This window comes from Diabrotica undecimpunctata, chromosome 4, assembly GCF_040954645.1.
Source record: "Diabrotica undecimpunctata isolate CICGRU chromosome 4, icDiaUnde3, whole genome shotgun sequence".
Classification (NCBI taxonomy): Eukaryota; Metazoa; Arthropoda; class Insecta; order Coleoptera; family Chrysomelidae; genus Diabrotica; species Diabrotica undecimpunctata.
The window spans coordinates 3,956,765-3,972,266 of record NC_092806.1 but is presented as its reverse complement, the minus strand read 5'-3'; the positions used below and the strand labels follow the sequence as shown (position 1 = coordinate 3,972,266).

At 31.5% G+C, this 15,502-nt stretch overlaps 1 protein-coding gene across 3 annotated transcripts in view; it reads left to right on the top strand.

The window, feature by feature from the left end:
- Positions 1-15,502, top strand: part of swi2 (Protein singed wings 2) — a 74,218-nt gene that overhangs the window by 29,391 nt on the left and 29,325 nt on the right. For all 3 annotated transcript variants that reach the window (XM_072528696.1, XM_072528697.1, XM_072528695.1), the window contains exon 2: positions 9,467-9,692. In XM_072528696.1, coding sequence (XP_072384797.1) covers positions 9,667-9,692 — 26 coding nt within the window. In that variant the 5' untranslated portion in view covers positions 9,467-9,666. The remainder of the gene's footprint in view (positions 1-9,466; positions 9,693-15,502) is intronic.

Below are 15,502 nucleotides of genomic sequence, written 5' to 3'. Positions count from 1 at the left end.
TGTGATTTCTGCTTCCTCAGTTGTTATTGTCACAGGGTCGTATGAGATATACTCCGGCCAATTCTCCTGCGATAATTTTGAGTAATGCTTTGTCCACTCTTTTGATGTAATTACCTGTATGGTATTTTTACTTCGTTTATTACTTCTGATGTTTTTTATTTTTTTCCATGCTTCCATTGATGTGTTATACCCTATCGTGTTGTCTATGTCCCTGCACATTCTCTCCCAGTATTCGTTTTTCTCGAGCTTTATTCTTTGTTTAACTTGTTGTCTGAGGGTAACATATTCTCCCCGTGTTCCTTGGGTTCTGTCGTTTAGTAATTTATGAAATGCACTTTTTTTTCTTTTAATCATCTCTTCTAAGTCGTCGCTGTATTTCTCCAAATATGTATTCTTATGTTGTTCAATACCCAGCACTTCGTTTGCCGCTTTGTTTATTTTTTCCTTTAGGTGTTGATACATTTCTGTTGGGGTCCATTCTTCGTTCATCTGTAGCATATTCTGTAGCCTATTCTGATATAGTGTTCGAGTACTAAATTGTTGCAGAAGCTCTACTTTATACCTCGTATTTGCGATTTTTTGCATCTCCTCATCTTTCTGGATATTGTCTTTTTGTCGTCTTCCCGTGTATATGAATTTTCCTAGCACTAATCGGTGGTTACTTGCACATTCTGCTTGTCTGTATACTCTTACATCTTGTATTATTGTTTTGCTGGCTTTTCTTACTATTATTAAATCAATAATTAATCTTTGGTTTCTACTGTTTTGTTTTATCTTTCGTACTATATTCGTCGCAGTCTGTTTACTCACATAGCGTTAAATGGGCCGGTTTAAAAGTGTTTAAAATTAGAGTGTGTAGTAACTATGAAACAACGCTTGTGTACAAAGCAAATCAGAAATTACGAGCTCTAAAAGTAGCAGTATAATGTTATTTGTTATGCTATTTTAGGTATTACTTTAAGCGTATAAGAACAGATTAAGCACAAATAAGTTGTTTGGCTACCATGTGTATAAATATTTTAAAAATTTTAACAAAAAATAAGATCAAAGTATTAAATTACTAAATATAGGATTAAGTATTTTATTAAAGCTGTTATTTATATATATTATGCCATATGTATTTAACAAATTCACATATAAACATCTTTATTGCAAAATATAGTTAATTTTTAACCGACTTATCGGTTAACACTTAACGCGATAATAAAATAAACAACAGATATATCATGTAAATGTAAGTTTTTTCTGATAAAACGATGACATTTGTAACACCACATGTGCTAAATATTACATTTATCATATAATTTAGTTTTCTTCATTATTAAACTTCCCTGTATTTCATGATCACAGTTTGTTTATATAATATTTAACTAATCAATTAGTTGTGAATACACTGCCCAACAAAAAAGCGTACATTAATTTTAACATCGTATTATGAAATTAATGAAATGAATATCTTCTTCTTATTTTCTTTAATTCTTTTTACCCCCTAGGCTGTCGGATTTTTTATTGTATTCGTGTCTATTCTCTTTTTATTTGTCGATATCGTTTTCAGATGTCTAAGTTTAAGTTTCAGAAAACCTCAAGATGCAAACTGTCATGAAAACTGTAAGTGAGAACTTGAAGAGCCTTGTTAATGTCTTGACGAAGATCCAGGTTTTCACCTTTAGTTGTATATTTTTTTTTTGTTTTTTGTAATACTTTTTGTTTTTTTCTAATTATTTAAAACATATTTGTTGTTAACGATCATATTCACGAAAATAAAAATAAAATCATTTAAAACTCAATATTTATGTTAACCTACTCAAAAAAAAATAAGTCCATAAGATGCAAGCAAAAGTTGTTAATTGCAAAAATTAATATGGTTTTATAGGGCTGTTATAGCATTTAATTTACCGCTAATTATTATATGAGCTAAGTAGAGTAATAAACATTTTAAAGGTATTTATCCGCATAAAAAAATCAGTTGCTTCAAAGAGGCAATAACAAAAGAACTGTATTTTCGAAATGGGTTAAATTGGACCTATAGTAGGATCGTTTTAGCCTGTCGCATAAGTAATAAAAGTGTCTGTTCAGATTTGCCTCAGGTAGTCAGCGGTTCTCAAATTAAAAATGTACGGTTTTCTTAATTTGATAATACGACATTATGGATTTTTTTAATAAAATAACTTTGTATTATGTTTAATAATAATTGAATATCATAATGTAAATTGATAAACATTGAGTATGAAATATACAGGGTCATTCACGCAACATGTTGGTTAAACGTTTTCAAAGTTCTGGTCGTCACTGGTTTCTGCAAACTTGGAATAATGGGTTATGCAAAGCATTCTTCATCTTTTAAATATTTGCATTCTTCTAGCACTTCCGGTTGTACCGGAATTCGTCATTAAGTTTCTTATTTTAAATAGAAACTGTGCTTTTTGTTATTTTTTTAGAATCTAAGTAAAATTCTGGATCGATTTTTATTCGGATACCATTCTCGAAAAAATAGCCATTTTTGAGATATTTTAAGTTTTTGAAAAATTTTTCATATTACACATGCAACTTCAAAAATTAATATTGTGGTTGATATTTATGCTGAAAACACAAAAATTCTTTTTCAGCGTGTACTAAACTCTATTTTTATTTAAGCATAAAAAAATTTGCCAATGTTAATACTGGGTGTTCAAAATTTTGTATTATATTTTTATTTTTATATATTTTATAAATATATCTATAAAAATATATATCTATATAAAACAAAGACTTATTTCTACTTCCCACACACACCTAACCAAACCCACCGAGGTAGGTTGTCCTCCTGCGGTACAACCAGCCCCGGCTTTCCTCCGCCCCCTGGTCTTTGGAGCCAGGTCTCGACTATTTCGCGGTATCCCCCGTCAGGCAATGGGAGATTTCCGTGTATTTACATTTAAGTGGTAGGTTAGCCCATTTGGCTTTATCACTACCGGCCAAAGCAATTGCTCGGCCATCTAATGATGGTTGTGTGTGCCGATACTTGCTTTCCCTTTTCTGCACCAAGTGCAGTCGACAGCGAGCAAGCATCGAATCCTTTCATCAGTCGTCTAATATCCAGTCATTCGTCCAGTCATGTCCTTTTTCTACCTTACTTGTTAATCTAATTTTTTTGGTGCTTGCATTTAAGAGCGTCGTGCGGCGTGCCTCCGGCTCTCTCCTGCATGTGGTTTTTGTTTTATATTTTTTTATTTTTTTTTTGGTGGTTGGTACCCTTTTGTGTTAATTTTTCTATCTACGTCTTAATCTATGGACAGATATCATCGCTATCCGATTCATCTAAATCTTCATCATTAGGAATAATTAAAGGTCTTACTTCATCAATAACTTGTTCTATTTCATATGACTCTAAAAATTTTTTTTCAGTATGCTTAATACATTTCCGCCATTGTTCCTCATTGACTTGGCTTAGTGCGTCTTGCCAGAGTTGTAAAACGCTGGCTTCGTCGGTGGTCTTACATGCATGTTTATCATAGTAGTTTTTAGTGATGCCCCACACCAATTCAATTGGATTGTATTGGCAGTGAGATGGTGGTAGTCTTAGGACCTCATGACCATATTTTAGTGCCATTTGGTCAACGACAAATTTTTTCTCAGTAATGTGTTCTTTGCACTTATTTAATAATTTAGCTTTTAAAACTATATATTCGTGTTCTATATTTTTCTCCGACAGCCACTCTCTTAAGTCTTCTTTTTCCAGCTGCTTGTGGGAAACTTTTCCTCCTCTCTGGTGTAATACGAAGCATTGTCCAAGATTATTAATGACGGATTTTCCAGATTTTTTAATAATTTTTCCTCAAACCAATGTTCAAAAATATCGGCGTCCATATTTCCGTGGTAATCATCAGTTTTTTTTTGTCAAAGAAAATATAAGACTTGGGTATAAAACCTTCCGTATTTCCTGCATGCAATATAATATATCTTTTGTTATTACTCGCACTAGTACTCGAATAGCATTTGGTAGAATCATCTTGCCAGGATGATTTGGTATTATTTCCTTTCGCAAAAATCTGTGTTTCGTTAAGAAACATAAATTGTCTGGCAAATTCGGAATTCTTGTTTTTTAAATAGTTTCCTTTAAATTTCCACCTTTTTCCATCAACATTGGACAGCTTTTAATACTTTTGATAAACTGGTCAAACCCATATCACAAAGTTCTCTGTCCTTTATTTTTTGAATAAGTGTCTTTCTTGTAACATGTTCTTTTGCTTTGTATATGTCGTAAATGATATTTCTGATTGAGATTTTAATACCTTGTGGCAAGTCGAAGGTTTTCGGATGCAAACGAATCCTTTTCCTTACTTAATTCCTCCTCACTCATTTTGCGAACTCTTTGCAAGGTCCGTTCTAAAATTCCACAAGCTATCCTTTTTTGAACTGCCAGTACTGATGTAATTGGTCCCATGTTGATTTTTTCTAAAGTAAAATAATTTTCCACTTTCACGAACACAATTCGACGCTCACTCGGAGATAAAAACTTATATTTAGGTGTTCTATCGTTTTTTTGTACGTTATCCATTGTCACTATTAAAAACCGGCGATCGTTGAATACTAATTTTTCACGTTTTTTCACGATTTATAAAAAATTGTTTTGGTAGCGCTGATTTATCCTCAAGTACTACAGCCGACCAGTAGGAGGTTCGGTACCACAAAGCAGGTAGAAAAGGGAAAGCATAACAGAGTGGCTGTAACTAGAGTCATAAATTATTTTTCGGGTGTTAATCTGAAATACGACTATAAAACGACTTCACTATATCAACTTTTGCGTGAATGCTCTTCAATTGGAGCTGTTGAGAGTCTTCATTTTTTGATAATCTGATATCTAATAATACCGTTTATAAGATAACAGATTGTTGAATCATTGTCTATATATTCACTTCATTTATTTGCTTAATAAAATACCTGATCGATACGACAGAGTTGTATGTAATTCATCAAGGTATTTTAACGAAAACATATAATTTTCGGCATCAAATTTATATTAATAACTTCAAACGAGTTTTGTCGGCCTTGCTACATAATATATAGAAAAACTATTAAAAAGATTATTTATAGTGGAGTCAACACGATAATTATGATAATGCAAATATTAATAGAAGCTTTTTAAGAATCATTTACTTGCAAATTATTATTTGCAATGTTATCTATTGAAATTATATTTAAAACTAAATATAGCCATACTATTTTGATAAATAGGCTGTTGATATACTACATCTTAAAAATAATTATCGCAGTAAAAATAATTGGAAGAATATCAAAAATTTAAAGTGCATCGTGTTACATATAAAGTTTATAAGTCAACTTACATATTGATAGGAGAGAGAAAATTTATTTTATTGTAGCATCTTCTTTACTAAAATTACATTAATCATTAGACGTATCTAGAAAAATCACTATTAGTGATTAGAGCTTGGTTTACGAAATGATCTTTCATTCTGTAACCTTCTCTACTGACTACAGTTTCTGTACACTAGTATTAGTATTGTTTTGGAACTAACTTGAGTATGGTGGGAAAAACAAAACGCCTTTCTATCAACGAACAAATGGATATAATTAAGGAAAGTGAAAAAAGTGGCATACGTACCAAGAAGTCGACTGAAAAATTTAAAGTAGCCAAAAGGCTAACAAATTTGTTGCAAGAAGTTGGTAACGCTGATCAAAAAAAAAAAAAATTCTAATACCGACGGACTTGCTGTATATCATACAATGTACCATTAGTTTTGTAAGGCTCGAAAAATGAAATTGCCAAAGTCTAGGCCTATAATTTAAGTCAAGGCCCTCAAAATTGTTCTCATTAATAAAGAAGTTTTCTAAATCTCTGAGATTTACATAGGCTTCAGATAGGCTTGATATATGTATTTACTGGAAACACTTCAGGTTCCTCTTTGTTCGTTTCAGAGTTGGGGACATTTTCAATAATTCTTGTATTTCTTCAATACAGTCGTTAATGGTCAATTCTCCACTTTCTGTTGGTGGTCAAGTCTTAACTATCAATCAAGGTGAATTGTTTTAAATACACTAACTAATGTGTCGTTAATACTGAAGATTAAATGTGCAAGTGAAATATTATCATCTTCTCTAAAATCATTCTCATCTATATTACACAAAAATCCGGCTCTAGTAAAGCATTTTTTTATTATGATAAAGCCACTGTAACCCATATAAAGACGTTGGTTATGGTAATGTGTTTCTTCTTTTGCTTTTTCTTGAAGAGGACAGCCACTGTTTATACAAATGAAAAGCCTTTTAATAAAGTAGTATCTATAGATCATTTTAAAATTCTGGATAATGCCTTGGTCCAAGGGTTGGTAATGTGAGGTAGTATTGAGTGAAACAAAAATAAATTTCACGTTATCCAGTGCAGTGTTGGAGAAAGATCATTATCTATATGCTCTCTCCAATACCTATTTCCTATTCTGCTTTTTATCTATGTTTCAAATTTGTGAAGCCATGTCATCATAATATCTGCTACCATTCACACCCTTTTTTTTCGAAGTGGAAATTGAAACGTCAATAAACGTACTTTAACCTTTAATTGTGGCTTATTCCCATTTAAATATTAATTACTTTAATATGCCACAAGAAAATAGCTTCAGAACAATATTATACCCTTTTGTTGGAGATCCATTTAGTAGGCAACAAATTATGTGCCCTCTTAAAACATCGAGGATTGTTGCTTTTGCTATGATAAATCGTTCCTTCTTTTCACCTTCCATATTTGCCCAGAACTAAATTGTTATATTGTAATATTAGAATAGCAACCAGCTTTTCCTTCCAAGATTTCACGTTTTTGAAATTAATATCAGCGTATCGTGTTGACGACGAACTCTTTCTAACCAACTATTTGATGCCTTAAAGTCACTTAGTCCTAGACATTGGTTACCTTCGAGGACTTTGGCTTAAATTATAGGTCCAGATTTGGCCAACTCATGTTTCGAGCCTTACAAAATCAACTAAACAGAGTTTGATGCTCAGCAAGTTCCTCGGTTTTAGAAAATTTTCTTTTTTGATCAGCGTAAGCAGCTTTTTGAAACACATTTCAGACATCTTCTTTATTTTGAATATGGTCACTTGAGTCTTGCCTACTTTAAATTTTTCGGCCAACTTCCTGGTACTTATCCCATTTTTTTCACTTTCCTTAATTATATTTGGTTTTTCTTTAAAAGAGTGGCGTTTTTGTTTTCTTATCATACTCGTTAGTTCAAATAGAACATTCACACCATAGAAAAAAAAACTGGCCACTATTGCGTGTCAAGCCAAAAATCATTTAGCGGTAGGCAACACTAATTAACACATAAAAGTTTAAAATTGAACTGAATAGTAAAACCAGATCTTAAAATCTTCTTCGTCTTCTTCTTCTTCTTCCTCTTTATAAGCAAGTCTGTTTGTTCATTGGCGGAATAATACCTCTATGGAAGGTAGTCACTCCATCTTTTGCGCAATCGTCCGATACTTCTTCTGCCGATTGGTGACTTATTTCTTGCTATTTTGACGGCACAGGTCTCCTCGATTCTGCTGATGTGATTATCCATTCTTTTTTTCTATTTTGTGTCTATTCATTTACACACTGCACGTTACATTTTCTTCTAATGTCTTCACTTCTCTTTCGATCTCTCAGCGTATTTAGTGTAATTCTTCTCAGTACTCTCATCTCTACCGTTTCCAATAGCCTTTGCTTTGTGGTTGCTTCTAAGGCATATGCCATTATTGGTCTTACACTAATTTTATAAATTCTTGACTTCATCTCAGTGTTAATGTGTCTGTTTAGCCATATAGTGTTATTAAGGCATCCTACCAGTCTATTAGCTTCTTGTACTTGAGCTCTCACTTCTTTGTCCAGGTCTCCATAGATAAACAGTGTATTCCCGGTATTTTACTTCCAAAATTATTCAATACTGATGCCTACTGATTTCTATTTAACATCTGGTTGGTTCTTTCCTGACTACTATTGTTTTAGTTTTCTGAGATGAGATTGTCATATCAAATTCTTTTGCTCTTATGTTCAATCTGTGGACCAGTCTTTGTAGACTATCTTTATCTTGTGCTATCAATATTGCGTCGCCTGCGTAACAGAGTATTTTAATTTCTTTGTTTCCCACTTTGTATTTTCTTCCTTTGTTAACGCTTTTGATGATTTCATCCATGATCAAATTGAAGAGCATGGGACTCAATAAATCCCCTTGTCTTATTTTGCTCCCTATTTCTATAGGTTCTGTAAGTTGTCCATCTATTCTGACTTCCATTTTGTTGTTTTGGTAGATGTCTTTGATAGCTTTTATAATATTTGGGGGAACTTCTCATTTAAACTTCTCTACTTATACAAACGTATCTGAAAAGCTGGAGAAATCAATTTTGTTAATTCTCTTTAAAGAATCTAAAGATTAGGAATTATCTTAAAAGAATTTTTAGCCTAATTATATTTCTTAAAAATGGTCGACTGATTGACGCAAGCGGTTTTTTAAGAGATTCGTCGGTATTAAGACATATAGAAGAACGAGGATTTCCATTTCTAATGATCAGGAATTCAGAATCGGTCATTATAGGTAGGTGGTCACTTTATAGGAGTAGTCGCTTACAGAGGTTTTACTGTAGCACCTAACCTTATTACCAGACTTTTAAGTAACCCTATATAATACTAAATCTCAATATTTTCATATTAAAAAAAAATCCCCTAAGGTGAAGAAGAAGATTATCACTTTAACTTTACACTGCCCAATTTTTTACTTAAAAAAAAAAGTTTTCCTATATCATTAGAAGGTAGGTACAGAATATGGGAAAAAAATTAAATAATGTTTTGATTAATATATATACTTATCAATAACAAAAAAATGGGTTGTATCAGACTTTCCTTTAGATTCTTTAATAGTAGTTGGAGGCAGCAAAACAGATCCATCTTCTAATTTGATACCTATTGACTATTCGTCCATTCGTTACATTAGATCTATTCGTGTTAGAATAAATACACCTCAAAGCACAATTTCGCGGGTTTCGCTTGTAAATTCCTACAAATAACGGTATATAACGGTGATAACCTTCCAAACACCACTTACTCGAGTGTAACTCAGAAAGAACTGACCTGTTTAATCTAACTTCAATAACAAAATCCCCACAATATGCTTTGTAATTTGATAAATTAATAAGGGTATTGCAGATGTGATACACTAAGCATTCAAATAAAATTTACTGTATTATAGAAATAGACGAAATTTTACCAGACCGTACCAAATCTGCTACAGTGGGCAGTGTATGGTTAAACTCTTTTCCGTTCAGTCAAGCATTAAAAAACAATAATTATAACAGCACACTTAATTTTTTATGTGCATGTTTACTATCACTATTAGATTTTCGTCTAGCATATTCTTATAATTAAAGTAAATCGAAATGAATTATTTTTAAGTAGTACTATAATAACACCTTAGTAATTAAATTCTTGTTTTCTTTGTTTCAGAACATTACCTCCAGATTAAGATAAAACCGTCTGACGTTGTTTATGTAAAAAGTGCTTCATATTGCGTACATTATCAATAAAAAAGTAAACTTGAAGTACAATGCTAGTAAACATTTTATTAGTCTTGCAATGTTGGAGTAATGAATTAACGAGTACTTAAAAATAATCGTGTCAATCGCCAGTGCTTTGGTGAGCTTAATATGGGAGTAAGCAACATTGTAACGTGGTAAGTGCTTTATTTGTTTTTATTACTTATCAAATAAGTTAAATGTGGAATGTTAAGAGCATTCTTATTATTCAACTAGCCGATTTACTTATAAGTTGGACTGATAATTACAAATATCAATTGCTGTTGTTGATAAAATGAAAGGTTTGTTTGGATTAATGACGAATATCAAAATAAAATCATTTAACACAAATATTGAGTATCAAATTTGTTGAATTTGGGAGTCGAAAATTTCTGTCATATATGGATTTATTTCATACACTGATAGAACCAATTCCAGTCCGTCTGGATACTTTTGGCTCCTATATCTGTGTGATTAAAATATAGGCCAAGGAAAGTCTCTTATCTATTATTTTAAAAGTGTCGCCTGTATGGATTATGGTATCCATAGGTAGTCATTGTTATTCATTTTCCTAAACCCAATTTCGTTCGACTCGAGCAAAAGCTTTTTCGAAAATAATCAAAACTTCAAAAAATATTTCTTGTATAATTATTGTCTTGCTTTTTTTTCAAAATCTCGGCAATTATGCCATTGTGTCCTAGAGATTTATTAATTTTTAGGTTTTTTAAAGGTATTTTTATTTCGAATCTCTCTTTTAGTAGCATCTCAGATTCCACGTTTTTTTCTTTAGTTCTTGTTTTCTTTGCTACCTGTAGTCCGGCTTCGAGAAGATTTTTGAAGTGAATACTTCTTATGGCTCGGTATGATGTTTAACCTTGCGGTATACTGTAATATATATTATGTATATATGTATAATAGGTGAGTTTTCTACAACTGGCGCCTTTTCTCGCATTCTAATTGCCAGCGTTTTCTGTCGAAGCAATCTTCAGTTTTTAAATCTCTGGCGGTCATTGAATCTTTGAAATCTTCTTTCCATGTCCGTCTTGGTCTACCTCGTTTTCTTCTAGTGGGCGGAGTTCATTTTTCTATCTTTTTTGGCCATCCATTTTCAGGCATTCTGTGCAGGTGTCCATACCAGTTTAGTCTTTTGGCTTCGATAGTATCTATTAGGTCTAGGCCCATTTCCATTTCTCTCCTAATGTCTACGTTCCTCGTAGAAGAAGTAGAGAAGTGTGAAAGTGGGAATCGAAACGTCAAAAATAAACCTATTTTAAACTTATATTGTGGCCCATTTCCAACAAAAACAATCATCAAAATTATATAAAAATAAAAAAAAATAGAATTAAATAAAATTAAATAAAATTATAAAAAATAAAAAAAATTATAAAAAATTATAAAAAAAAGTCTAAAAATTAAATATGATAAATAAAATTATGTAAAATTAAATAAAATGAAATAACATTAAATAAAATTAATAAGACTTTACAAATAGAAAGTCTTTAATGAAAATTAATTAATATATTCTCCCATTATTCATGATTCTTTTTAGAATATGATATGAACAAGCAGGGGTTGGAGCACTTAAAGTGAGAGAATTTTTCGGATCTTGGGAAAAAGCGGCATCCTTTGAAGCCGGGTGTGGCACGTGGCAGGTGTGACAGGAGAGCGTGGGAACTTTCTTCTGGTCTTCATTTCGGACCGCTGTTAATTAATTTTTTTGGTATTTGTCACGGCGTCTGTCATGTCAGTTCGTCTTCTTTTCGTCTGTCAACTGTTAATTCGTCTTCTCGTCCATTAGCTATCACGTCTTCTTTTAGACTACACTTTCGACAAACAGATACTATGACGTATCAAAATCAGCGACCATTATGTGATAAAGCAAAATTATTAGGGATGGATAAGCAACAATATTAGGGATGGGGGATAAGCAACATTAGGAATGGGAATAACCAACAACAACCTAATAGGACAGCACCCGGAGAAAGCCGTCCAAAGCGACAAACGACCCAAAAAAGCCGGCGGAGAAGTTATGGCCACTGTATTTTGTGATCCGCAAGGAATTATTTTTATTGACTATTTAAAACATAGAAAAACAATCAATAGTGACTACTATATCGGTTTATTGGAACGTTTAAAGGTCGAAATCGCATAGAAACAACCTCATTTGTTAAATAAAAAATAATTGTTGTTTTACTAAGACAATACATCATGTCACAAGTCGATAAAAACGATGACAAAAATGCACGAATTAGGCTTTTAATTGCCGTGTAGTCAATATCTGATTCTCAGAGAGTTCCATCTTCTTTCCGATCTAAAAAAAGCTCCGTAACAAGAGATGTCGCTCCGATAGGAAAGTAAGCTCCAAAATTAAAGCCTATTCTAACGGCAAAGATAAATCGTTTTAAAAGTACGGCATTGAAAAATTAGAAAAGCGTTGGAATGGTTGTATCGTCTCTAAAGCAGAATATTTTGATGAATAAATAATAACCATATTAATCAGAAAAATGTAATCGTCATGGTATTGGAAATTTTAGAATTATATTGATTAAATAATCAAAAACATTTGTTATTATTAATATAATAAATTTTATGAAATAACGCTTTAAGCCTAATATTCTACAAAATAATAATTTTAATTAAATAGATTAGACAATTGTACGCAACTGATACGGAAATACTTCAAATTTTAATGACAGTTCAGCGTGTGGCAAAATTGTATAAAGTGTTGCCACTTTTTTAGAGTAAGAATTTTGTTTATGTTTTAATTTCTTACACAATTTGATCATAATATATTATATTATACTAATAAATACATATTAAATTTAGATTAATAGCTTTAAAAATTAATTATTGTTGTGTATTGTGATTGTGCTATGCCAAAACAACTAAATAGTCTGGAGAAAGCTAATAAGCTTTTATATAAGATAGATTATTTTGAACAAGAAATAATAGCGGGACGTTTTTACTATTAATGCTCTAAAAGAGGTAAGTTTAAAATTTAGAATACATAATTTTGTATTAAAATGTTTTCTTATGTATTTTAGTGTGCTGCAGTAGTCCTAAAAATACTTTTGACAAATATTTGACATTTTAAAAATTCCTCACTTACTAACTATTCTGATGTTTTGGCAACGCTGTGGGGTTCTGACGTCGTAGATCTTGAATGACGTGCAATTTTTATATGAAAAATTCTATATTAAAATATTTATTTTCTAATGTATGATATATTTCATTTAATTCATTATTATTCAGTCTGATTGTAATCGTAAGAGCGAAAGTTTAATGAAGTTCACTACATCCTCTCATATTTCTGTGCGGCAGAGCACAATCTGGGGAACTAAAAGACTTTGAAAGGTCGATATTGAAATAATCTTAGTATAACAATAAAGTTTTAAACTTCTATTTAGACAGTTGTATTTTATTTAATACTAGAAATTGGAAGAGAAATTATTTATAATTGAACAAAATAAGATTCAGTGTAATAATAAGTGTAAATAATATTTAGTACCTATACAAGAAATTCCTCTAAAGTAAACTAACAACCACAATAATTTCCGCACTGTAGGCCTGGATACACAAGTAAACTCCTGTATAAACTTCCTAAGTTAGTGTTAGTCTAAATTTCCTCGGCTTTAATAGTTTTAGAACTAAATATTCATTAAATGAGCAGCAAGTTGTTTCATTAGTATACAAAAAGGCAAACTTAAGTTACTTGTAGCTTCGTCTAAGTTATTAGTTTGTGTTCCGCTCTTATAATAAAAACATATAAGTTTAAACTTTAGCTTATATCGCGTGGCTCAGAACCAGAGGTGACTATACAACAAATTCACGCTTTTGAGATAATTGAGAGTAAAGTTAATCGGTTATATAAATTTCTAAATAAAGTAACATAACTACATTTTGGGGTTTTTGTATAGGAGAAACTAAAATAATTCAGGTAGAATAAAGCAAAAAAAATTATTTCATAATTAGCTTTATTTTTAAAGAAAAAAGGAAAAAAATGTTGTATAGGCGTTTTTCGCACTAATATCGTCTATTAAAATAGTATCGTCTATTGAAATAGTTAAAACACGTATTTACGTAAATATAGCTATTTTATTAAATTAAATCAAACTCGTTCACAATGGTCATAATTAAATCACACCAAATTATTATCTCTCGTTCCGCTGTGTTTATGTGTCATCACCGAACAACCCGTGACCATATAAGGTAATTAGTGACTCAAGCCAATCACCGTATTAGAAGTTGAGTGTGTCTTCACAATGTCATAACAGAACTACCAGTATTCCATCTTAAGCTGATTAGGACATTAGGAAGTTAGTGACTTAAGCTGATCAGCGTATTAGGATAATAGTGTGACTGCATTCGACCATCCTGACGTCACGATCGTCCTCGATCGTACAACACCTATTAAAAAAAATAATATGTTCTTTATTATTAAGAATGCTAATTTATAGAAAGGCTCCATCATTCTGCAGAATGACATAGTCTAAATCAATTCGTTTCAGATAGCTACAACTATCCATACAAGCTCATTTTTAAACATTAAAACATATGGCTGTCATTTTTCAGAATGACAATGTGAATAAATTTGTTTCACATAGCTACGGCTATCCAAACAAACTCATTCAAGACATTAAAATATTTGGGTGTCATTTTGCAGAATGGTGAACTGAATATCCATTCAGAACATTAAAACATTTATTTGTCATTTTTCAGAATGACGAACTGAAAATCCATTCAGAACACTATAACATTTATTTGTCATTTTTCAGAATGACGAACTGAAAATCCATTCAGAACATTAGAACATTTATTTGTCATTTTTCAGAATGACGAACTGAAAATCCATTCAGAACATTAGAACATTTATTTGTCATTTTTCAGAATGACGAACTGAACATCCATTCAGAACATTAAAACATTTATTTGTCATTTTGCAGAATGACGAACTGAAAATCCATTCAGAACATTAAAACATTTATTTGTCATTTTGCAGAATGACGAACTGAAAATCCATTCAGAACATTAGAACATTTATTTGTCATTTTTCAGAATGACGAACTGAAAATCCATTCAGAACACTATAACATTTATTTGTCATTTTGCAGAATGACGAACTGAAAATCCATTCAGAACATTAAAACATTTATTTGTCATTTTGCAGAATGACGAATAAAATAAATTTGCTTCAAATAGTCAGAACTACTCAAATAAACCCATTCAGATCATTGAAACACTTTGTTGTCATTTTTCAGAATGACAATTAAAATATATTTTTTTTTGTTCCAGCTATTCAAACAAATTCCTCTTAAACAATAGAATATCTTTATGTCATTCTACAAAATGACTACACTATCATGTAACTAACCTGAATAATTTTAAGATCTTTGAATCTTAAATCTCTTGATGTTTTCTCCACCAACAACTCCTTCATAAGGACGCCTTTTTCTTGATGAATGTACATCTTCTGTTACACGATATCTATCATTTGGTAGAACCTCAACAATCCTGAATGGCCCTCTATACTTTTCTAAAAGCTTCTTACTTTCATTGTTTGCTGGAAAACTTGTAACTTTTGTCAATACCAGGTCACCAACAGCATATTTCACTGGAGAGCATCTTTTTTTATTAAATTCGTTATTCTGTTTGATTCTGTTTTCTTCTAATCGTTTAGCTACATCCTTTCTCAATAACATTACTCCAATAATGTCCATATCATTATCATCTATGTATTTGTCTCCATCAACTCTTAATTTGTACCCGAAAAACACTTCACTGGGAGAAGATTTAGTTATTCGGTGTTTTCTTCCGTTTATTCCTTGTTAAATGTTTTTTAAATTCTTATCCCACATATCGGACTCAAACTTTGCACCCATTGTGGCCATGGTATCCAGTAATGTTTTATTTGCCCTTTCTACTTGGCCGTTGCCTCTTGCCATTCCTACTGCAGTTGTAAACACTCTAA